This window comes from Peromyscus eremicus, chromosome 4 (assembly GCF_949786415.1).
Source record: "Peromyscus eremicus chromosome 4, PerEre_H2_v1, whole genome shotgun sequence".
Classification (NCBI taxonomy): domain Eukaryota; kingdom Metazoa; phylum Chordata; class Mammalia; order Rodentia; family Cricetidae; genus Peromyscus; species Peromyscus eremicus.
The window spans coordinates 101,860,737-101,886,632 of NC_081419.1; the positions used below are offsets into that span (position 1 = coordinate 101,860,737).

At 44.1% G+C, this 25,896-nt stretch overlaps 1 protein-coding gene across 1 annotated transcript in view; it reads left to right on the forward strand.

Annotated features, from left to right (window-relative positions):
- The window catches only part of Acoxl (acyl-CoA oxidase like), a 291,245-nt gene that overhangs the window by 255,325 nt on the left and 10,024 nt on the right, over positions 1–25,896 (forward strand). Inside the window, exon 18 of the mRNA XM_059261383.1 lies at positions 11,572–11,673. Within this exon, the coding sequence (XP_059117366.1) occupies positions 11,572–11,673 (102 nt within the window). The remainder of the gene's footprint in view (positions 1–11,571; positions 11,674–25,896) is intronic.

Below are 25,896 nucleotides of genomic sequence, written 5' to 3' on the forward strand. Positions count from 1 at the left end.
GCTCTTCCCATGTGTTAATAAGCTTTGTTCATCTTCTCTGACACCATAGGCCAACTTGGTCCATTTGCTTCATCTTCCAGCTTATTATGCAGCTCAGGCTATGTATGTAGGCCACTGGCTCGTCATCAATCGCAGGCAGTCCCCCACCCCTCTCTGTTGTGAGTCCCAGTGGGCCTAGACTCCTGGGAACCAAGGCTCTCTGAACTCCATGGTTTCACAAATGCACATGGGGCCCAGATACTGGCCTGGGCACAGTGGGGCATTCCAAGATGCATGAGCTACACCTTTTTGATCATGTTGTGGTCAAGGAGTGAGTCACATGACCAGATAATTACACCAGCAGGCAAATTGTGTAATGGAGGGGGAGAAAACTACATAGTTGTGAGAACCCAAAAGGGAGGAAGACAAGGTTTGAATACAGAGGCCTTCTGAGAACATTGACGTTTCAGCTTGGGGTCTGCCATTTCAAAAAGAGGGACTTGAGCATCAAATGAGATGCTGAAGCTGGGTGATACTCATTCACTCCACGTTGTTGAGTGAAGGGGTATGCTCTGAGAAGCCCTCCAGACCCTGACACATTCAGGAGACCGAGCAAATAGGAGATGCCTGCGTCTGTGGCTGGCATAAGGGTTTTACTGGCAACTGCTTTTGTAAGAGGGGAGACACTACAAAATAATGCTATGCAGTCTAGTCAGTGTTCAATACCACACACAGTACGTGTTCACTATTATAAAGCACCGTGAAATACACGTAAGTGCATTGTTAAACTTTTAACAGTTGGTAGCACCACAGATGTGCTCCCAACAGCGTCATCCAACAGGTACGTAATGCTTTGTTCTGCAGTGTCAGGGTATCTTCATCTCCAAGGGCAAGTTTGCAAACCACTACAATATTTTGTTTTGTTTTGACACAAGGTCTTGCTCTATATCCAGGTTGCCTTGGAACTTGCTACACAGCTCAGGTGGAACTAGAGCTAATGGCGGGATCCTCCTGTCTCGGCTCTCCAGCATCCATTATAATCTTATGGGCTCATGGGTGATCTGTTGAAGACTGAAATGCCAGACTTGGAGTTTAATTTTAAAAAATACGTATTTTTAAGTTACTATGAAGCCACATGATTTTGTTCAGGAAAGTACAGGACTGTGAATTTTGACACACATAGATTTGTGTAAATTCTCACTATCAGGATCCAACACAATTTAACCTTTGTTAAAAAATAGTCTTCTGCTATGGTTTTTTAATTCTGTTTTCCCTTTCTAGTGCCTCCTGGAAACCAATGATCTAGTCTCTGTCACTATAGTTTTTTCTTTCTGAGACTGTATAAATGGAATTCTACGACCTTTAGAGTTTTTACATTCACATCTTTCTCTTGGCATGATGACTTGGAGATTCGGCTGAGTCATAGTCTATTACATGGATCTACCACAGTTTATGTGTTCACCCACTGAAAGATGTTTAGCTGCTATGAATATTTGTGTGTAGGCTGTTATGTGAGCACAGGCCTTCAGTTCTCTGAGACAGCATTTCTCAGCTTCAGCGCGTCCTTTGGATCATAAATGTCCTCATATGTATTAAAGGTTTGATGCCCACATTGACAACATAGATGTGCGGCCTGCTGAGAGGGTGTAGATTACTGTGAGCGCGTCCTGGAAAGGGGAGGTGTGACCCCAGGCTTTTCCTCTTCTATGTCTCAGCAAATTTTGCTGTCATCTACTCCCCACTAGAGGCCTAAGAGTAGTATCTCTGCCTGATCGCGGACTAAAACGTTCAAAACTGCGAGCCCAAATTAACTTTGTCTCCTTATCAGTTGGTAACATCAGGTGTTTGTTACCGTAGCAGATAACCGTTATACTCACACGTGTCTACATACTCAGCACGTCCAGCCTCAGTGTGTGGGGAGGGAAGTGTCCCTGCCCACTCCAGGATATTTGGTGCTATCACCAGCTTCTACCTCTAGATGCTAATGGAATCCCTCAATTTTGATGAACAAAATATCTACAGAAGTTGCCAAATGCAAAGCCCATCCATGGCTGAGAGCTGCTCCTCCACTGGGGTAACCCGAGGGTTGTAAGAAGAAGTAAACGCTTTCATCCCCGAGTTGGTTTTGGTGATGGTCTTTAATGCAGGAATAGAAGCCCTTCTAATGAAGACTGCAGGGTTCCCTGCTCTTCTGTTTCTGGAAGACATTATATACGTTTAGTGTTATTGGTTAGAGACAGGTGTAATTCACCAACAAGCCTATCATGTTCCATGGTTGTTTTTCAAAAATTTTTAAATGATAGATTCAGCTTCTTCTATCTTTGTAAGACTATTCTAGTCAAGTATTTCATCTTGTGTGATTCCTAATAACATACAACGTTCTATAAATTACTCTATTCTGAATTAGGGGATTTGCATGAGTGATGCCCATGGTTTCCCATTTTCCTTTGGGTTTCTATGGGGCTACGTACTTTCAGCTACTTCATATCTGATTTTTTTCTCTAAGCACATGAGTGCATACCCTACTTCAGGGCCCGAGTGACTATAATTTCTTTTATTTATCCTTCTCTCATATACTACATCCTGGTCTCAGTTTCCCCTCCTTCTTCCTCTCCTATTCCCCCCCCCTTCCTCCCTGTCTCCCATTCACTCCTCTGTTTCTCTTCAGAAAAGGGCAGGCCTTCCATGGATATCAACCAAATATGGCATATCAAGTTGCAGTAAGACTATGCACTTCCCCTCGTATTAAGACTGGATGAGGCACCCAGTAGGAGAAAAGTAGTCAAAGAGTCAGAGACAGCCCCTGCTCTTACTGTGAGGTGTCCAGCAAGAAGACCAAAATACACACGGCTCCTTGATGGTCCGTTCAGTCTCTGAGCACCTATGAGCCTAAGTTGGTTGATTCTGTGGGTTTTCTTGTGGTGTTCTTTACCCCTCTGCTTCCTATAATCCTTCCTTGCCCTCTCCCTTAGGATTCCCAGAGCTCCACCTAAGATTTGACTGTGGGTCTCTGCATCTGTTTCCATCAGTGACTGAATGAAGCCTCTCTGAGGACAGTTATGCTAGGCTCCTGTCTATGAGTATAACGGGATCATTAGGGATCATTGCATTGACTTCATTTCTGACTTTGTTAATTTGGATTTTCTCTCTCTGCCTTTTGGTTAGTTTGGGTAAGGGTTTGTCTATCTTGTTGATTTTCTCCAAGAACCAACTCTGTTTCATTAATTCTTTGTATTGTTCTCTTTGTTTCTGTTTTATTGATTTCAGCCTCAGTTTGATTGTTTCCTGCCATTTACTCCTCTTAGGTGTGTCTGCTTCTTTTTGTTCTAGAACTCTCAAGTGCGCTGTTAAGTTGCTAATATGAGATCTCTCTAATTTCTTTATGAAGGCACTTAGTGCTATGAATTTTCCTCCCAGCTCCACTTTCCTGTGTCCCATAAGTTTGGGTAGTACCTTCATTTTCATTGAATTCTAGGAAGTGCTGAATTTTCCTTCTTGTTTCTTCCTTGACATGGTGATCATTCAGTAGCGAGTTGTTCAGTTTCCATGAGTTTGTGTGTTTCTGTTGTTAATATCCAGCTTTAATCTGTGGTGGACTGATGGAATGCTGGGAGTTATTTTAATTTTCTTGCATCTGTTGAGACTTGCTTTGTGACTGAGTATGTGGTCAGTTTTGAAGAAGGTTCCATAAGGTGCCGAGAAGAAGGTATATTCTTTTGTGTTTGGGTGAAATGTTCTGTAGATATCTGTTAGGTCCATTTGAGTCAGAACATCTGTTAGTTACATTATTTCTGTGTTTAGTTTTTGTCTGGATGATCTGCCCATTCGTGAGAGTGGAGTGGTGAAGTATTCTACTATTAATGTGTGGGGTTCAACGTGTAATTTAAGCTTTAGTAATTTTTCTTTGACAAACTCAATGTGTAATTTAAGCTTTAGTAATTTTTCTTTGACAAACGTGGGTACCCTTTCATTTGGGGCATAGATGTTCAGAACTGAAATGTCATCTTGGTGGATTTTTCCTTTGATGAGTATGAAATGTCCTTCCCCATCTCCTTTGGTTAATTTTGGTTGGAAGTCTATTTTGTTAGATATTAGAATAGCTACAGCAGCTATTGGGTCCGTTTGCTTAGAAAATCCTTTTCCAACCCTTTACGCCTGTCTTTGATGCTGAGATGTGTTTCAGCAGGGTATCTCCACTATGGTTTTTGGAAGCCTGTCTGACCTCTGGGGTTTGGGGTGCCACTGTTGTCTCTGGGGTTCTGGGAGCTGGTGTGGTCTCTGGTAGGTCAGTGGCTTTCTGCTGGAGTTGTGGGCTGGGATCTTCATATCCGATCGTAATAATTGGTACCTCTATTTTCATGTTCTTAAGCTCATTAGAATTTTGTTAATTATGTTGATTATATCAAATAACAAATGTGGTTTTCATTATTTATCTTGATTGCTTTCCTATTGTCACTTTTACTTTTGTCTTTTTATATCCTACATTTATTTTTTTGTCAGGTTGCTTTGGATTTGTTTTACCCTTGTTTTTTTCTTTTTTAAGATTATTGAGCTGAAAGTTTACATTAAACTTTTCTTCTTTAAGCTAAAAATTTGATGTGAATTTGCCTATGGGAACTGCTTTCTCTACATCCCATAAGTATTTGCATATTTTATTTTAATTTCCTCCACTTCCCTTGAGTTTATTTCTCCATTTATAAATTATTAAGAAGGGTGCAGTTTAGTCTCCAAGTGTCAAAAGGTTGTCTCTGTTTCTCTTATTATTGGTTACTTGGCCAGCTTTATGAAAATTATAGGATATACAGTGTTTTAATATCAGAAAAATCAGACCAGAGCAAAGAAAACATCTGGAAATAGAGATAAGTATATCACAATATGAAAAATTATGTAGCCAGTGGTGGTGGTACTCACCTTTAGACCCAGCACTTGGGAGGCAGAGGCAGGCAGATCTCTGTGAGTTCGAGGCCAGCCTGGGCTATAGAGTGAGTTCCAGGAAAGGCACCAAAGCTACACAGAGAAACCCTGTCTCAAAAAACAAACTAACAAAAAACAAGAAGAAAAAGCTGAAATCTCAGTAGTGAGGGCCTGAGATGGTAGATCCCAAGAGCTCACTTGCTACCCCACCTAGAATAGGCGGGTTCTCACTGAACCAGAAGAGACCCTCTACCCCAAGGCAGTAAGATCAAGATTGATAGAGGACACCCAGCATCTTCTCTGGCCTCCATACTTGGGCATATGCATGCCTGCACATTCAAGTGCAACACACATACACACTCTACAACATATAGAAATATATATGTGTGTGTGTGTGTGTGTGTGTGTGTGATGCAAAGCCCAGACAGAACTAAAAAGATGTGTAATATTTAATATTTACACTTTCAATTGGTAAAACTGTTCTTATGATCCAGGATATGGACTGTCTTTCTGATTCGTTCATATACCTTTGAAAAACCATGTGTTATATGCTACTGTGGGGTAGAACATTATGTCAGTAAGATCCAATTGGTTAAAAAAAGTGTTTAGTTCTGTGTTCTTACTGATCCTCTGTCCATCAACAGTCGCTTGGCTGACATTCTTATCTCTCAAATTCTCGTCGCTGAAAGTCTAATGTTGACACCTCCGGTTACACTGTGGATCTGACTCCTTGCCCCTTTGGTCTTGTCTGAAGAATTTGTCTTGAATGCCTGTTATTTATATTCCTCATCTTCAGCAGCATATCTGTCTGCTGCTGCTTCAGTCCTCCTTGTTATTATGTGATTTCCTCTTTACTCCCGCGTATTTTCTTTGCCCTCAAGTCTATTTGACTGGTGTTGACACAGCCACTGAAGGGTTCTTTGGATTTCATTTTGCATGAATTATCTCATTCCATCGCCATGGGTTTAGCTTACCTCTATCATATCTGAGTTGATTTATACACAAATTAGATTCTTAATTTTGAGGGAGCTGGAGAGATGGCTTGGTGTTCAGCACATGTACTTTTCTTGCAGAGGACCCTAGCCCAGTTCCCAGCATCTACATCAGACAGCTCACAACCACCTGTAACTTCAGCTCCTCTGATGGCCCACTCAGGCACTGCACTTGTGAGCAACACACACACACACACACACACACACACACACACACACACACACACACACACTTTAATATTTTTAAACTTTAAAAAATCATTTTTAAAATCCCTGTCTTGATTAGTGTTTAGATGACTTCCATTTACTGATGTTTATGTCCATATGTCACTATTGATGTTTGTGTCCACCATTTTATTTTGTTTTCATCCACTATTTGTTCCTTTGTTTTCCCTTACATACTGTACTAATCTGCTATGGTCGTTCCATTCAGAGTGTCGGCTTATCTGCCACTCACTGGCCTATCTAGTTTCTGTATTCACCTCTGTGCCCCAATTCCGTGTCCATAGTCCTTCTGGTGCTTAGCAATGTCTGTTCAAATATACACACCTCTGGCTGAGCTCAGAAGTTCACAAACAGTTTTATGGGTCTTTTTCCCCAAGACCACCCTCTCTATGACCTTCCTGGAACTGTCTGGTCCCCTGGGGCTCCCCTTCCAGCTACAAAGCAGTGGCTTAGTTAGCCTGCTCCTGTGACCTGCCTTGAGGGACCAGCAGCACGAAGACTGACGGAGGGAAGATTCAGCACCCCATCAGCTCAGCCTTATGTGCTTTGAATGCTGGCCTCATGGCTACCCCCATTCATTTTGCAGAGTTTTCACAGTCTCCACTCCACTGTCTTAGCTTCTACTCCGTTGCTGTGACAGAACACTCTGACAAAGGTGACTAAAGAGAGGAAAGAATTATTCTGGCCTACGATTCAAGAGCACAGTCCACTCTGGCCAGGAAGTCAAGGCTGCAGAAGTCTGAAGCAACGGGTCACATTACATCCACAGTCGGGAAGCAGACAGCAATAAATGCATGCTGTGCTTGGCTCCCTTTCTCTACGTCCATAGTCCAGATGCCAGCCAAGGAATGGTGCCACCCACAGTGGACAGGTCCTCCCACATCACTTGGTGCAATTAAGATAATCCCCATAAGCATGACCAGAGATTTGTCTCCCAGGTGATTTCTAGATTCCGCAAAATTAGCAATTATTAGCCATCCTGGTCATGTCACCCCAAACCAGAGCCCACAGGTTTTTAGAAAAAGTTATCTGATTTCTTTCATTAAGCTCTAAAGAATAAAGTTCTATGGTATGGTAAGCAAGACCTCACAAACGTGTATGTCATATGGTATCAGGTGATTGAAACAAAATCCATAGTGATTTTGAAGGGTTTGCGTTAGAGCATACCATGGAGATGACTTTAAAAGAACAAATTTATTAGCATCCCTTAGGGATATGGTTATATCTTCGTGGGTTTGTTGAAAGCTGTTCATAGTAGGGTGTAGGTGGAAGTATTAAATGATCAAATATTTTTTATAAACCAAATGCACGTGATACTTTTCACTCATTTATTTAAAAATGTGACTGTGTAAGAGTACATTCTATCTTACTTTGCATTTGAAAGCATAGATTCCAAACTCAAGGCAGCAACGAAGCTCCACAGACCACAGGGATGAAACAGCATCCGGATATAGTTCCTCCTTTCCAGCATCTTAAAAGAGAATGAAATACCCAGGAGCCATCGGGTTCAAGACAGCACAAAAATTAAGCTGGTAGGCGGAAGTGGGCTCAGCAGTTAAGAGCACTTGCTGTTCTTCCAGAGGAGCTGAGTTCGATTTCCAGGATCCATATCAGATGACTTATAACCTCCTGTGTAACTCTAGTTCTAAGGGATCTCACACCCTCTTCTGGTCTCTATGAGTACCCTCACACAATGTGGCACACACACACACACATAAAAATAAATATTAAAAAAAATTAAACTAAGTTTGTGTAGTAAGAAGAAAGTAACAGTTAAGGCCGATTCTATTACAGACAAAAAGGCCAGGGCGGTGGCACTTGGGAGGCAGAAGCAGGTGGATTTATATGAATTTGAGGCCAGCCTGGTTTACATAGCAAGTTCCAGGCCAGCCAGGGCTACGATGTGAAACTCTTGTTTCAAATGGAAAAATAAATAAATAAACAAAAAGACAAAAAGAGGGGCTAGAGAAATGGCTCAGTGGTGACTAGCACTTACAGCGCAAGCATGAGGATCTGAGGTTAAGTCCCCACATGAAAAGCCACTAGGGGGTGGACAGGTGGATCACTGGGGCCTGCTCGCCGGCACTAGCCTCTCTCTGGGTTCAGTGAGAAACTCTGTGTCAAGAGAATAAGGGGGAGAGTGATACAGTGAGATACCCCTCAGCCTCTGCATGGGCATAAATAACACACACACACACACACACACACACACACACACACACACGCACCATGGGGGGGGGGAAGAATGATAGAAATATGAAAGTATCTGTACTGTTAAGATCTGGTATTTAGAAGACGTCCTAGACTCCTGATTTGTTTTTTAGGCAGCGTACAAGGTCAACAGTATGAATCACTGGAGACTGAGTCCTACCAGTCCCTTTGTGGGACTCTAGACAGAACCAAGCAGGAACTCTCCAGACCTCTTGGAGCTCATCCGAGCTCATAGCCTCACACCCAGAATGAAGAAGAGCTGAACATAAATGACTCTTCCAGCACCCAGAGTTCCTGAAGAGCTGGACACAAAAGGGGCTGACCCTGGGCCCTTGATACCTCTACCTAGATGTGATTCTGGTAACCACAGGGAACCAGCACTCACTCCTATTTACCAGGACAAGCAGGGAGGGCAGCCTCCGTAGAGTCTAAGCTATATTCGTGAAACAAGGTGAAACTTGAAAGCCAGCTCACAGAGTGTCAGCCGGAAGGCAACTTAAGAGCTTAAAGAAGGCAAAAGCAGACCCAGTCAGTAAGCTCCATGTTAAGTCTGGTGCAGTCGGCAGTGTAGAACTAATCCTGGGTTGTGTAGACAGATTCAGGCTTGCCAGGAGCTTTCTGTGATTCGGTGGACTTTTGAATTGGTGGGACTGGACGAGAGACTGATGATCACAGTTAAAGCTGGAACTTGTGGTGAATACCTTGTCTTCTCTCCAGTTCTATTCTCTTCTCTATCCTGTTACATCCCTGGGATGCTGACCTACTTGGCTTGGGTGGATGCAATCTATCTTAGTTTCTTTCCTGTTGCTGTAACAAAATACCTCAAGTGGATACTGTAAGCATTGCAGCTTGGCTGGAAAGGGATCTTGGCGGTCAGAGCCAAGGAATACCACAAAGTCACCGGAAGCGGAGCAGCGGCTTACAGCCCTGCTCCAGGGAAAGGTTTCTCCAATGTAACAACTCTGCTCCAGCAGGGGAGGATTTCCCCAGCAAAGTTGCTACAGTTCTTCTCAGATCCCCTGGAGTGTAACAGCTCTGCTCTGATAGGGGAAGGTTTCCCCAGTGAAAGTGTCTGCTCCACTCTTCTCCGCTCAGGCTCCCGGGAAAAGTTACTTCTCTGCTCCACTGCACTCAGAGGAACAAAGGTCTCACACAAACCTCATTCAAGAGATTCATTGGGAGGGAAGAATCCAGGAGGGCGGCTGCCTCTACCATGGTGCTCCCAACTGAACAGGCACAGGGCTTATATAGGACTTCTTAGGGGTGGAATTTTTCCAGGGCGAAGATTGTCAGAGTGAGAATTGGTGGGATTTCAATTACTGAGCTTGGGCAAGCTTAGAGATTGGCTGGATTTTGTGCTCAGGGATTGATTGGTTTTCCTGCTCAGGGATTGGTTGGTTTTTGTATTGAGTTGGCCAGGGGCAGAATGTGTTTCTTTGGCTCTGGTTTCAGGGCCAAAGTGTATTTCTTTCACTGGCTCTGGTTTCAGGGCTAGGGTGTGTTTCTTTGGCTGGTCCTTTTACCCTACAGATATTTTATGAAGAATAGCAGTTTCGTTGGCTCACAGCTGTGGTGTAGGCTGGAAAGTCATCTGCTCAGCATTGGTGAGGGGCTTCTTGCTGCATCCTAGTATGGCCAAGAACATCACAGGAAAAGGGTTCTAGTTCCGTTCTCTCTTCCTATAAAAGCTGTCATGTCGTTCTCATCCTCAGGACCCTGTGTCACCCCCATTTCCTTTCAAAGGCTCCACCTCCAAGTACCATTAACATGTGAATTTGAGGATTATGTCTCCAACAGGGGGACTCCTGGGAAACTGTTCAAATCATGGCAGAAGCCTGTCCTCTCAACTCTGTTGTGTTCAGATAACAGCTGGAGACCCCAGAGACAGAGTGCACTGTTAGAATTTCCTGGTTTCCTTCTTACCTCCCTGAGGGGAAGTCACCTCCGCTGAGGTCCAGGGCTCGTCTTCCAGTAGCCCTGTTTGCACTGCTCTTTCGGACTGTAATAGCTGCCCTTTGCATTCATCTTCCCACCTGACTCTTCTAACCAGACTTGCCAGCTGGAAGGAGCTCCACTGCCCCTTGTGCTTTCCCTGCAACTTACCCACACATATCTTGTGTGTGTGCACACACATATCTGTGCATCCATGCAGGAAGATACGCTCACCCATTTGTGTGCATACTGGGGGCAGAAGTCAACACTCAGCATCTTCTTTGATTGGCCCCCTCCTTTCTTTTTGAGACAGGGTCTTTCACTGAACCTGGAGGTTATCGGTTGGCTAGACTGGCTGGCCAATGAACCCCCTGCCTCCACCTCCCAGCTCTGGGATTATAGGCATTCTCTACGAAACTCGGCTTATTTTTTTTTAAGTGGGTGGTGGGGATCCACATTGAGCACCTGCACATGCAGGCAAGCACCCTGTCACCGAGCTGTGACCCCAACCTAAAATCCTCTTTGCAAGAGTCGTTATCTTTTAGAGATATGAAGGTGATGGGTGTTTGTGGACGAAGTGGTAGGGCTAGGCTTTGTGCCGCAATACCACAGAGGGGCTTGAGTGGGAGTTGAGATGAAATGGGGCCTGAGGTCTGATAACTGAAGCTGGCTGTGGAGACACGAAGGCCTCTGCACAGTACTCCCCCACTCTCTGTGTGATTTGAGATTATGGAACATTGAACGGCGAATGGATGAATAGTTAAGTGAAAAGCCACTCTGCCTCTGGAAAACTGGTTGGTTTTGCTTGGCAGCTGCCTGTGACGTCATTCAGGGTGCTCAGTTTCAGAAATGTAACAGAAAAAAAAAAACATGCCGAGGCAAGATGTAAATGAGGAAGGCTATTTTCGTGAAAGTTAATCAAATGCTGCTCAGTGGAAAATATCAAGGTGATATTGCTGAGCATTTTTCATGAATGAGGAGGGAAGCAAACCAGAATTACATATGGGTTTCAAAAGCTGTTCTGTGTGGACTTCTAAGTCACCTGGGTGGGGAGGATACAGGGAAGGTACGTATGAACCAAGAAGTCCACACAGAATAGATTTTTATCTTGAATGAGATTGATACAGAGGACTTCATTAAACTGTCTATTCTTTTAGAATTGCTTTCAAGGTTTATTGGAAATTTAAAAAGCATGGCCATTTTAGTTAAAGCAAGCCTTTCTGATTTTAGAAGACGTGCTGTGATGTTACCCCTGATTCCATACAGTCCGCACTTTTCTAACATTAGCCTTTTTTTCCCTGTCTCTCTCACTCTTCAGTTCTGTCTGCTCTATGGGACGAAGCTGGTGTTCCAGGAGCGGGGCTGGTACTTAGAGCATAAGTACCTGACTCCCACAGCCAGCACGCGGATCAGGGCTCAGGTAAGACTGTCCAGTGCAGAAGAGGTACTTTGTGCACCAGCCTTTGGCTCGTTGCTCTTTTAGAAAACAGTCCTGCTTATGAGTCTCTGAGCGCTGACCTTTGACCTCTAGGACTTTGTGTTCCATAGTCTCTTATGGTTCTATTAAGTGACAAGGACTGACTCACTGTGCATGAACTTCCTGACATCGAAAGTAGAGACAGGAAGGTTCGTTTTACTTGTCTTGGGGGCAGGGGTATTAACAATTTTTCTGTTCCTTCCAAAGTATATTAACTCGTTCTTCATATTCAGAATATCCTGTGTGTTTTTATGTCAGTAGCAACCATGGAAGTGAAGAGCTACTTAATGCCTGAACATAAGGTGGGGCCATTAACCAATCCTAAGACATTGCTCTAAGGAGAGATAACACAGACAGCAGCAGCAACAGTGAAGCCTGTTCCTAGCACATCTCCTCTGAGAAGCACAAAGAGGTAGAAGACTCAGTCTGAGCAGTATTCAAAGGGGCTTGTTGTAGTGAGAGTCCCAATATGGACTTTTAAAAACACAAACAGTGTGGTTAATGTGCTCTGTGACACTCCACTAAAAAAACTGATTATCCCTTTGCCTGCAGTTATCAATTGCAAATATCTTCTTGGTTAGGAGTGGGACCGCTTCCCCCTCTCAGTGCTGGGACCCCATCTGCCTTGAACCTGGATGGGTCTTGTGCATGAGAGCATAGTCTCCATGAGGTCATGTGTGCATCAGTCCTGTTGTGTCTGGACGATGATATTCCTTAGAGTTATCCATCACCTCTGACTCTGACCATTCTTCCACATCCTCTTCCACACAGATCCCTGGGCCTCAAGGGGAGTGGTTTGATAAAGGCATCCCACACAGGACTGTGTTCCAAGTCTCTCATTCTCTATACATTGTCATGCTATGGGTTGTAGTCGGAAGATTTTCTGTGTCCCACCTGGCCCACGGTCAGGACAAATCTCTCACCCACCAGTCCTGCAGCTTCTTGGACCCAAGTAAACACACAGAGGCTTATATTATTTACAAACTGTATGACCATTAGCTCAAGCTTATTACTGACTAGCTCTTATACTTAAATTAACCTGTAATTCTTATTTATGTTTAGCCATGTGGCTTGGTACCTTTTCTCAGTTCTGGCTTCACATTCTGCTTTCTCTGTGTCTGGCTGGTGACTCTTGACTCAGCCCTTCCTCTTCCCAGAATTCTCATCTGCTCACCCCACTATACTTCCTACCTGGCTACTGGCCAGTTAGCATTTTATTTATCAATCAATCAGAGCAACACATATTCACAGTATACAGAATGACATCCCACAGCAGTGGGTCTCTGTTAATTCCCATCTACTGCAAGAAGTAGTTCTATGTCAGATCTCCTAAGGAAGGGGAAATGTTTCAGAGAGACAAAGGGAAACCAGAATAGAAGGATTAAGTAGAGAGGGAGATGGGAGAACAGGGTAAATTTGGGGAACTTGGGAGGGACAACTAACACTAAGGCCATTTTAAAAGTGATATGGAAACATACTACTATAGAGACTTCCTAAAAATCTATACATATAGGGAAGGAATCTAAATGGAATTGCCATACAATGGGGAGGACCATGTCCCAACTACATTTCTCATGCCACCAACAAAAACCTTGTACAAGGAAAGGGTTACATCTTATTGAATTATTGGCCAATGGGGTCACATGGAACCCCTAAACATCACAGGCTATTACCAAGGCCATAGATTGTGCATCACAACTTGATGGTAGAACCCTATTGCTAAAGACACCTATGTCATTCATTTTTATCTTATATATATGAGTGTTTGCCTGAATAATATGTCTATGAACCATGTAGTACAATGTCCTCAGTGACCATAAAATGGCATTGAATTCCTTGGGACTGGAGTTTCAGACAGTTATGAACCACCATGTGGGTGCTGGGAATTGAACACATTTCCTCTAGAAGAGAATCCAGTGCCTTAACAGCCAAGCCATCTCTCCAGTGCCTCTGATACAGAAACTCTGAGGGCATGCTTGAATGGTAAGGGAAGCAATGACTAGATGGCAGCTGTCTTTGGTGGGGACATTTCGCAAAGACAGTGCTCTCTTTGGAAATAAGCAAGAAAACCAGATTTTTGTTGTGGTTGTTATTGTTTGTTTTTCAAGACAGGGATTCTATGTATATCCCTGGCTGTTCTGGAACATGCTCTGTAGACCAGGCTGGCTTCAAACTCAGAGATCGCCTGCCTCTGCCTCCAAAGTGCTGGGATTAAAGGTGTGTGCCACCACCACCTGGCTAAGAAAACCACTTTTTAATTTAAACAATATTACACAGAGAAGAGAGGCTAGAAATATAGTAAGAGCCAGAGGACCAGGACACTACTTATCAGTGTCTTCTACATAGGACAGGACAGCTGCACCCAAGAATGGTCACCTGAAATGGTCAACAATATGATCACCTGAAAAAGACCTACGTAATGACAACAGTTGGCATGCCAATAGGGATGGAAGTCCCTCAAGGCCCCATCCCTAGATGAAGAAGTACAGGCAATCAATGGCTGCTATCTGAAGGAGAATTTGTTTTCTCCAGGGACAAGCTCATGATTGGTTATCTAATCCCAAGCAATCACCCCTAAACATATGTACATAGAAGCAACACTGAATTGACTCAGTAGATGTTTTACATATACTTGAGTATATGTGTGTGTGTGTGTGTGATGTATGTATGTAACAATAATAATTAAAAAAGAGGTCATGAACTTGAGAGAGATTGGGGGGCCATGGGAGGAGTTAGAGTGGGGAGAGAGAGAGGTGTTGAATAATGTAAATACAGTATTCATGACATTCTCTGAAATTTTTTTACTAAAAAATTATATAAAGGAATATTTGAATCTATGCCACCAGTAATGTGGAATTAGCAGAAAAGAAAAATACAGCAGAGGAAAGTTGAGTAAAGACCACCTTTTATGTAAGACATGAAAGTGCTTTTGTATTCTTGTAGTACAACATGATTTCCACACTTGTCAACCATGGGACCCTCACAGCATCCTGGGAGGTGAGCAGGAAGGAGCCAGCCACCTCAGAACTAGCTTTCTCTGGAAGGCCAAATGGGGTTGCTCAAAGGCCTCCTTGTCAGATTTCTAGGCTGCCAACTGGGAGCACACAAGTGTTCTTAAAGGGGAGAGAACAGGGGAGCCGCCATAGCTCCATCCTCTCCCACCTCCATCACACTCCTTTACAGGAACCTCGTCATCCATGAAATCAGGAGCTTTTCCTCACCAGTAGGTTTGGGGTCTTCAGTCAACTGGAAAATGGATACCCAGAACCAGGAGGGATCTGAGAAATATACCAGATGGACTGGGGTTCTCTGTGTTCCTGAAAGTGGCCTAGGTGCTTCCCTCAATATTTCAAGTTCCCTGACTCCTCAGGTGTGATTCTCTTTTGGGCTAGCCTATCCCCTTCCCTGAGTGTTACTCCAGGTGTTACAATATTTTTCTGAACAGGTTCCTTCTTTCTTTGTCATGTCATCTCTGGCACGTTTAATCTTTATTCCCCACGTTGACTTTTATTTCTCTACACATTAAAATATTTTTGTTTTATAGCCTTTAGCTACCAATTCCAAGTTCTTAGGTCTTCAATATTTTATTTCCTACTATGTCAGCTGTGTGTCTAGTTATCTTCTGTTGTGTGCTGCTAAGTGTTTTTGAGTAATGATTTGTATGGTTTATGTAAAGCTGATTGAAGTTACTAATAGGTTTTCTGTGCCTGGATAATAGGTTTCTCTGCCAACACACTAAGCCATATCAAGCTGAACTGAAAAAGTATAACAACAGGTTTATTTGAGCAAAGCAACTCCCAGGTGGGTTCTCCAGTCCCAGAGATTGAGGCCAGAGAAGCCTCACACTGAGCTAAAGCAGGGAGATTATATAGCCTGTAGGTGAGGGATGATGATGTGTCTGCCGAAAGCTGGGCTTGTGCCAAGTATAGTCAAAAGCTGAAAGCCTAGGCAGGGACTTGGGCTGCTGGTGCAGCGGGGGAGGAAGTTGCAATAGTCACGAGGAATGTGGCACTGGACTTTTTGGTGCCTTTTCTTTTTGGAGACTCTCTGAGAGGGCAGGGCTTGAGGGCTTGGAGAGAGAGAGAGAGAGAGAGAGAGAGAGAGAGAGAGAGAGAGAGAGAGAGAGAGAGAGAGAGGAGAGAGAGAGAGAGGAGAGAGAGGAGAGAGGAGAGAGAGGAATGGGGCTTTCCAGATAGTGCAGGGGTGAGCTGGAGGTTCCAACTGAACAGTTACTTCACCTTACAAGACACTCTGAAGAGACATTCAGGAGGAGGCCAGCCTTAAACCGAATGCCTTGCTTGAGGTTTCTTCAAAAGATCCATAAAATTCAGGGAGGAATTACTTCACCTGCCTGTTCCCTAGCATGCAGTTGGTTGTGGCAAGGGTCTCCTGTTGAGATTTTTACCTAGCATTGTCTCTGGTGTTTTCCTATCATGATCTCCTGTCTCCTCCTCAGCTACTGTCCCATTGCCAAAATGAAAGTTCAGATCTGCTGGAAATGATATATGGCTTCAGGGAAAATGCAATTTTCTTTTTTTGTTTCTCCAGATTCCTTTTTTTTTCTTCAAATGGCTTTTATTGTTCTATCAAGTCATTGATGCTTTGAAGATGTTTCCCAGAATTTTCCCAAATATTTCGATAATGTTCAGCGGAAACATTGGTGTGAGAAAACAATCTATTCTCAGAAGCAGCTAACCCATCTGGTGTCATTCCTCACAATCCCACAACCCTGTGAATGGCTCTTGTTTTGCCTCGCTCACTGATGGGGAACTGGGGTTCAGAGTGAAAAAGTAACCAGCCCAATGTCAGAGAAACCTGTACCTCCCCAACCCCAAGCCTATACTTAATGTGCTTGCTAGAAAATGGTACCAGCAAACACTCCTGAAGTCCATACTTGGCTCCTAACCACATGTTGCTAAAAGGATCAAGAAGTCTTGGAAAAAGGCTAATTCTAGGGTTAAGACAAAAAGTCAAAATAATTGGGGCTGGAGAGATGGCTCAGTCATGAAAAGCATGTACCTGTGTGAGGAGGCTCCCAACGGTCTGTAACTCTGGTTCCAGAGGAATCTGACGCCCTCTTTAGGACACTGCTCTCAATGTGCAAGTGCCCCCACACAGATACACTCACATACACATCATTAAAAATAAAATAAACATTTAAAACCAAGAGTGTGCGGAAGATAAACCTGAAAGATTTTACTGTGAGGAAGTGAGTAATATTACTCTTGCCAATAGCAGAGTATGTTCCTAGCATGTGCCTCTGATACTGTATGCCGAGAAAGCACTTCTTTCTTCCCTGAAACTCATAATGCTAATCATGAGAAAACAAACATCACATCAGGCAAAGCCAAAGTGAAGGGTCCTCTACACAATGTGACCAAAGTGCCCTGAAATGGGGAGTGAATCAGACAGAAGGAAGGATGGAAACCCTCTCAGAGACCAATCAGACATGAGGACCGACCGCCATGTGTAAATGAGCAGAAAAGGACTTCAGTAGAAGAAATGGTGAGATTGAACGGCAGCTGTAGTTTAGTTAATAGCCATGCTCAAGTGTTGCTTTTAATTTTTATAGTGGGGTAGAGCTATGTAAAACATTAGCATTAGGTGAACCGTGTAAAGGGCACAAGAGAACTCTCTGGATGGTCTTTGCCACTTTTCTAGAAATATAAAAGCAGTCCAAACTAGAAAGTTTACCAAGACAACAACAAGGCATGGGTCGGAGCAATGAGCCTGAAAGCATTCCAGACCCTGAGGCCTCCCAGAATACCCAGGAGTTACAATGAAGTTGTGGTCTATTGATAACTAGAAATGCATGTATTTGCATGAAAAGAAAGTTTCGTTCCTTTTCACGAAGACTTCAAGGTATGTAAGGCTGATAGAATCCTCATTTAATAAGTGAGTAAAAGTCACAAACCGAGAAGTTAAAAAGCCATCCAAGACTCTAGCTCAGCACACAGGGCTGGGGAAATGACTCAGTCAGTACCTGCCATGTAAGCAGGGAGACGTGAGTTCAGATCACATGTAGAAAGCTGGGCAGGGTGGCACTAGATATCTATGGCTGTGGTGCTAGAGGAGGGATAGAGGTGAGTGGAAACCCTGGAGCTCGCTGTCCAGCCGGTCTAGATGGTCAGAGAACTGAGAGAGAGAGACTCTGTCTCAAAAGCAGGGTGTGGAGCAATTGAGAAAGAAAGTTCATGACGTTGACCTCCATGTACATGTATGCACATTAAGTACTTATGGTTTGGTGTAGGTAAAGTGCTTGCCATGCATACACTGAACCATCCTTGCATCTCCAGACTTCATTGATTAAAAATATAAAATTCTAATCTCAGCTTCCAAAATCAGCAAATTTGAATACATACACATTTTTTAGTTTAGCCCTGAGTATCTTAGTTCATGGCATCCTTTGAAGTAGACAAGTTGTGAATGGAATAGTCTCCTTTTGCCCTCTGACCTGGGCACAGCCATCCTGCTCTGTCAGTTCTACCAGATCTGCAACTGTGACCTCCCTCGAGGACACACAAAGAAGAGTCAAGCACAGGTGGCCCTGTGGTCAGATCACACTGCGAAATCGACACCTAGGGGAGCTTTCCAGTTGGTGTGTGTTGAGAGAACCACAGCCTAGCTGTGGGCTTCCAATCAAAAGAGGACCCTCTTCAATGTGGTGGAGTTAATGCTTAGCAAAGTGCTGAGTAGGGGTCTGTTTCCTACTGAACTGGAAATACAGATGTCAATGAGTTACAGGTAATGAAGGATTTGCCAGGCATCCAGGGAGGCTTGGGAAACCCAGGCCCAGCAAGAGGAGGGTTAAACCTCTCCCTTTCAAAGGGAAATCACTCATGAGAGTCACAGAGGTCAAACACCAAAAACTCATTCATGAAATGAGAAAAGAAATACCAGCCAGGACTATGTCCAAGAAATTTTGATACTCCTACCCTTCCATTCGAGCACATTTCTCTAGTTTGCCCAAACATCATTCTATTTTGAGTTGGGACACGTCTCTGCTGGAGCTGAGCCCACCTGAGTCTTTCTCCCGTGACTCTTAGGCTGTTTTCTTCAGTGCAGCCACAGATGTGTCCAGCAGAGCCCAGTTCTTGCTTTGCTTCACTAGTAAGAGGAAGCAGAGCAGACCCAGCAGCCTCGGTCTGCCCTGCAGGAAGGGATGATTCATTTTCTCCCGGAGTGGATGAGAGCTGCTGGGAGTCTGCTGATGGCGTGTGATCTGGGCTCTTGGCTGTGGCTGCTCCTACTAGGATGACCCCTAGGGCTAGAGTTTCACTTTCAGCTCAGTCAATCAAATAGTTGAATTGCTGAGGAGGAAAAGCATTCAAGGCTGGTGATTGATGGGCCCTTCCATTAGTTCCCACGGCTTTATTCTTAGATATGGCTTGGAGAAAGAACGTACAAAAATGTGGCCAACCCCAGGTCCATAAAGCAAAGATCCCTGGGCTACTATTTGACTACAGGGGATGGGTAATGTAGGGTAAAAGGGCCAGCCAAAGAGACACCCTGGCCCTGAAACCAGAGCCAGTGAAAGAAACACACTTTGGCCCTGAAACCAGAGTCAAAGAAATACACTCTGCCCTGACCAACTCAGTACAAAAACCACCCAATCCCTGAGCAGGAAAACCAACCACTCCCTGAACAGGAAACCAGCCAATCCCTGAGCATGAAATCCAGATAATCTCTGAGCTTGTCCAAACTCAGGGATTGAAATCTGACCAATTCCCACCCTGAAAATCTCCACCCTGGAAAAAAACTCCGCTCCTAAGAAGCCCTATATAAGCCCTGTGCCTGTTCAGTGTGCTGCTGCCTTTTTCTACCCTGGCAGAGGCAGTCACACTCCTGGATTCTTCCCTTCTAATAAACCTCTTGAATGAGGTTTGGGTGAGACCATCTTTCACCGGAGTGGAGCAGAGCAGAGCAGAACAGAACTGTAACACTTTCGCTGGGGAAAGCTTCCCCTATCTGAGCAGAGTTGTTACATTCTGGAGACCTGAGCAGAACTGTAGCAACTTCACTGGGGAAATCCTCCCCTGCTGGGTCAGAGTTGTTACATTGGGGGCCTTTCCCTGGAGCAGGGCTGTAAGCTGCCGCTACGCTTCCGGTGACTTAGTGGCATTCCTTGGCTCCTGACTGCCAGGACCCCTTCCCATCCGAGCTGCAATGCTTTAGGGAATGCTCATTTATTACATTTGTACTTTACATTGTTTTTATTTATTTATATGTGGTGCATTTATTCACTCAAATCACTCATTTATTTATTTATTTTTTTAGCTAAGCATAGACTATAAATGAAAATACTGTCCAGTGGCTAAAAGGTTTTGGGGGAAAAAACAACAACATAGAAAAGAATTAGGGGAAGAGCAGCAAGCAGAAAAGACGGCATTGGAACACCAGCCCTTCTCTTCAGTCTTACTTTCCAGGACAGTGTGCCCCACACTCAAAGTCACGACGCTCAGAGAGAGCACATGGAGCTTTCACTTGCTGCAGACGCCCCCTTGGCTGTTGTCCATGTTCCGAGGGATGTTGTTTTTTTCTGAAGAACACTTAGATTTCCCATCCCTGTTTCCCTCGGCCCAAGCTACCTGAATGAAGGCAACTCAGCAGATGTTCGGATGGGAAAATCCAATGCAGCATGAGCTGAGGTTTCAAGCAGTGGATGTTAAAAACACCCGCAAGAGTAGGAAACTGAGCCAGGGCTCCTTGGCCCTAAAGCCTTGGCTACTGCCCACAACTCTCATTTTCTGTGTAAGAAGTATGAGAAAAGTTCCCTGCTTCCCACCAGCTTAAACTCATCTGATGTGGCTTCTGGCACGTGCTGACACATAGAAATGCTGCTGTGACATTCCCCCCTCAAAAGGGAAAGGTAGTGAGACCTAGTCTGCTACAGAAAGGAGAAACAGGTCCTGCCTAGGGCCAAGGTCAAGGAGTAGGTAGTGATGTTGGGATTGCTTTGGAATGGTCTCACTGAACACGTAACTAGAAAGGCTTAAATTCCGGTTGTAATGGAAAGGATGGCCAGAAAGGGGCTGAACTCACTGTCTCTTCTGTAGGACTGCTGGTGCCCCTCCAGGGGACAGCAGGGAACAACTAGAACATCCATCCTAGCCAACCATCTATTCCTAGGACCTAAGGCCTTAAAGCAGAGGGATGGGAAGACTATTAATGCCGCAGATCACTGCTAAGGTCAGGGGATCTCTCCTTCTCCTTCCCCCTCCTGACCCCTGTGTGCACCTCAGTGGCACAAAGCGCAAGCTTGAACTGATAAATGGAGTCATTCATCTGGGGTTAAGAAAATATGAGTGGGGTATGGTTTCTTTGGTTTAACCAGTAGCAGAAGATCGTGAGGTCATACCCAACCCCCAGTCCTGATTTTTGCCTGGCAGCCACCTGGTCAGACATCATGCCCACAGTAGAGCTTTGTGTATATGGGAAGTGAACCAGGATCATTCTGTTTCCTTCGTTCAAGGGCAGAGTGTTATAGCTGTAGCAGAGGCAAGTTGTTTTGCATTTCTCCAGCCTCTGGGTTCTGGCAGGAGCATCACCCCGAGCCCCTCGGGGAGATGTTTAATGTGCTGGGCAGTTGGGACACTCTTCTCCATCAAGGTTCACCCCCTCAACCCAGGATTCACAAATTTCTGATGGTTGAAATTTGTACCTAAGAATGACTGTGTTATATCAAAAAGACCTTTCAGGAGATGGATCCAACCAGACCTCAGTCACAGCTATGGACAATGATTTTATTATGATTCCTGTAAAATGTAATGGATTTCACTTCAAACAGAAACAAGTAATCCCCAGTGTATCCATTTTGCTATAAGTTTAACATACTTATCAAAGCAAATCTGTTTGTGGTTGCTTTTCATTTTCTAAAGGTAAGTCACCTGTTCCCTTCAACTATTATTTTTAAAATTTATTCATTTATTTTTATGTATATGTATGTGTGTGCCTGCATGGGTTTATGTGTGCCATGTTCATGCTATATCTAAGGAGGCCAGCAGAGGGTGTTGGATCCTTCAGAACTGGAGTTATGGACAGTTGCTAGCTTCCAGAAGTGGCTGCCAGGAACCAAACCCAGGTCCTCTGCAAAAACAGTAAATGCTCTTAACCACTGAGCCATCCCTCCAGTGCTGCTGCCCCTTGCCCTGTGCCTTCCCCTGTCCCCAACCTGCTCCTTCATCTTAGAGAAAAAGCATTGCTGTGTGATGCTCACAGTTTCCCCTTTGCTGGGAGACCCAAAATTCTTGGGACTTAGTAACAAGACAAGGATAGTATGTAGGGTGACAGAAAAGGGACAGGATTGACCTGTGCGAGCTAGAGCATCTGTGGGAAACTGGGGCTCTAGCACCCTCCTTTCCTGGACAGCTAGTTGCTTCTATCACAGCCGCATCATAGGCTCACATCATAGCCATAGGTACCCATTGCTGTTAAGCTAATGTAATAAAAATGTCACATGTGAGCATAGCAGACTTTTTGAAAGTCTTTTGAGAAGCAAATGTTCTATTTCTTAACCTGTGTGATAGGTAAGTGTGCTCATTCTGGGATAATTTAGCAAGTTGCTAAGCTTAGATCTCTTTGTAATGCATTATATGCCAACTAAAAAGCATTAAAAATCAAGGGAGGAGGCTTCTGGCTCATATATAAAATTCTCCTGTTAGAATCTAACTTGAAATTTACTCTGCGATTTCTTTGGTTTTCTTTCTTGATGAATTTTTTTTTGGGGGGGTGGGGTGGGGGAGAGAATTACAAGTTCATGTGTAGCTGTTAAGAATAATGCACAGCAGCTTCACAATTCTTTACCTAGTTTCCCTTTTGGTAACATCTTGTAAAGCTTTTAGAACATCTCATGTAGGAGTTGGATATAGTTGCCTTGACACAGAGAGGATGCAGTGTGCTTCCAGGGCCACAGGAAACCCTCTTGTGGCTCTTGTACAGTCATACCCTCTTCCTTTTTCTCTCTCTTTAATCCCAGGTCACATGCACCATTTGCATAATAACCATTTCAGTGCTGGGTCACATAACATACACACTTTAAAATCAGCTTTCCCCTTCTACATAATTTTCTGGAGTTACATCTAGGCTGTTTCGTGTATCAAGAGCCTGCTTTATAATTACTGAATAGTGTTTCTCACTATGGCTATACATCAGTTTGAATAACCAGAAACTCACTGAAGGATATGTGAACTGCCTTTAGTTTTCAACAGCGAATACTAAAAACACTTTCAATGTCAGTGTACAGGATTTCGTGTGAATATGAGTTCTGATTTCTCCAGAGTAAATGCCCAAGAACTCTTGCTAGATCATATGGTGGACATGTGTTGATATGTTTGAGGACTTGCCGAACTTCGGTTCTAGAGTGGATGGGACATTTTTGCACTCCCACAGTTGTGTGTTAGTGAGCCAGGTGCTTTGTTTTTGTTGCTTGGGCACAGCATTTGGTTGTGCCACCGTTTTTATTTTTACCTAGGAGGTATGCAGAGGTGGTTCCTTGTGTCCAGGCATGCTCATAAACAGTCAGTGGAGCATTTTGTGTGGCTGCTTGATAATCTCCATCCATTAATCCTCATGTCTACATCCTGTCAGTGTTGACTTTGTTGCTAGTCGTCTTCCTTTAGCCTGACATTTTCCTGGTTCTGGGTGTGATGAGGGACTTTTGACTGAAGCCTGAGTGTCAGAGGCTTTATATCGCAAAAGATGCCAGACCTGCTTCCGCTTCTTTACCTGGCTCCCTCTAGCACTGTGGGGGGAGAGTGTGGGGCGTATCTCACCTTATCACCATGTGATAGGGATAAAAATTCCAAGTTCTCTATTCAATCTCTGCCGAGAGACGTTCTTTACTGTCAACTCAACACAGCCTAGAGCAGTGGTTCTCAACCTTCCTAACGCTGTGACCCTTTAATATAGTTCCCATGTTGTGGTGACCCCCAACCATAAAATTATTTTTGATGCTACTTCATAACTGTAATTTTGCCACTGTTATGAATCTAAATATCCAATATGCAAGATATCTGATATGTGACCGTTTGACCCTCCCCCCAAAGGGGTCGTGACCTGCATTTTGAGAACTGCTAGTTTAGAGTCACCTGAGAAGGTGGTCTCAACTGAAGGATACCCCAGATTAAGTTGACATGGGGAATTATCTCATTAATTGATGCAGGAGGGCCCATCCCACTGTGGATGACACCATCTCCTGGATTGGTTAAGAAAACCAGCTAGCGAGCCAACAAGCAGTAATCCTCCAGGTTCTGCTTCAAGTTCCTACTTCCGTTCCTTCCCTGACTTCCCTCAATGAAGGACTGTGACCTGGAAGTGTCATCTAAAAGCCCTTTCCTGCCTTTGGTTGTTTTAGTCAGAATGTTTAATCACAGCAACAGAGAGGAACCTCGAACAATATATAAGGGTGCTATTCCTCTTGTTATTTCTAGGGAGTGTGGGGTGTTCATCTAGGCCTCGCTGATGCCTCCCTGGAAGGGGGAGACAGGAATGCCTGATCACTTTGTCCATGTGGCCTTGCCACTTTCATGTTAATGCTAAGTTCTGACAGCACCTATGTGGGAGAGGAAAGGGCCACTCCACAGCCAGGAGATGGAAGGCCTAGCTCCCCATGAGATCTCACTACAACCTGTTGGGACAGAAGACTATCCATGTGGCCCATTGAGCTATTGGGAGCATAGACACCGCCTTCTCGGTGTGGTTTAGATGAACCAGAACGATCATATGGCAAAACTCTGTGTGGTGAGGCTGCCTTAGTTCTTTGGCTAGAGACAGCAGGCTTTTGTTGGGATATTTGTCCACATCTGTTGGGATCCCTAGCTTCTTGAGCTACAATGTGGATGTGTGAGTCAGAAAGAAAACAGGAAATTACCACTGTCACCAAGAGCCCACAGTCCCTAGATGGTCTGTTTCTTTCTTCTCTCGGCTTGTTTTACTATAATATCTAGAGGGTCTATTGTGCTTAGAGTGGAAGAGGGACTCTGTCTTCTCAGAATGAGCATTGGTGACTTTTGAGCAAAAGAAAAGTAAGGTCAGACAGGATGAGTTTTGCTAGAGAAGCACAGTACCACTGAGCCACAGCTAGAGTCCAGTCAGGGTGCTTTCTAGAGAACTTGCTGAATTCCTCAGGCCCTAGGTCAGTTGACTCTGTGAGTCCCATTTTACCTGAGCCGTTTCCGGTGCCTTGGCCTCATGCTGAAGAGTCTTTCTATGCTCTTTCACCTTGTGACCTTATTGCCCTTCATCTGATGGAGAGGATCCCGTCCAGTCATAGCAGGCCTGAGAACCATACAGGCCAACTTCCAAGCCAGAGAGATTCCTCTGGAAAGGGCTGTCCTGTTATGGTAAAATGAAGAAAACAAAATGCATTGTGTTTTCCATTTAAAAACTATATTGTGGGGCCAGCAAGCAGACTCAATGGGTTAAGGCACTCACCACCAAGCCTGCTGACCTGCGTTCAGTCCCTTGAGGTCCACATGATGGAAGGAGAAAACACACTACCAAACTACCAAAAATTATTCTCTGGCCTCCACATGTATGATATGGCATGTTAACACACACACACACACACACACACACACACACACACACACACACACACACAAATACATAAATGTAAAAAAAAATTATTATGGTCTTCCTACTTTCTAGGTATCAAAAGGTACCCTCTATACCTAGTGATAGTAGATGCTATTTTATTTATTTTTTATTTTTGTTTATTTATTTTGGTTTTTCAAGACAGGGTTTCTCTGTGTAGCTTTGCACCTTTCCTGGAACTCACTCTGTATAGCCCAGGCTGGCCTCGAACTCACAGAGATCCACCTGCCTCTGCCTCCCGAGTGCTGGGATTAAAGGTGTGTGCCACCACCTCCCGGCGCTATTTTATTTTTTATCTTTTACAAAAACAAGTTTACCATCCCATACTGCTTCCCCTAAAATGGCTTTTGTCTTTCTTTTTCTTTTAACTTAAATTTTTTATTCAAAAATTAAAATTTAAAAAAATGGGGCTGCTTTTGCATACACCTAACTGTGTGAATTTCTGTATGCTTTGGTGAGTTTTGGCAGAAGGCAGAGTGTACAACACAGACTTCAATCCCACTGGAGAATGCGTCCATTGCCAGAGAAGTCTCTAGGAGCCACTTTTCCATCCCTGTCCACCCCTGTGCCCTG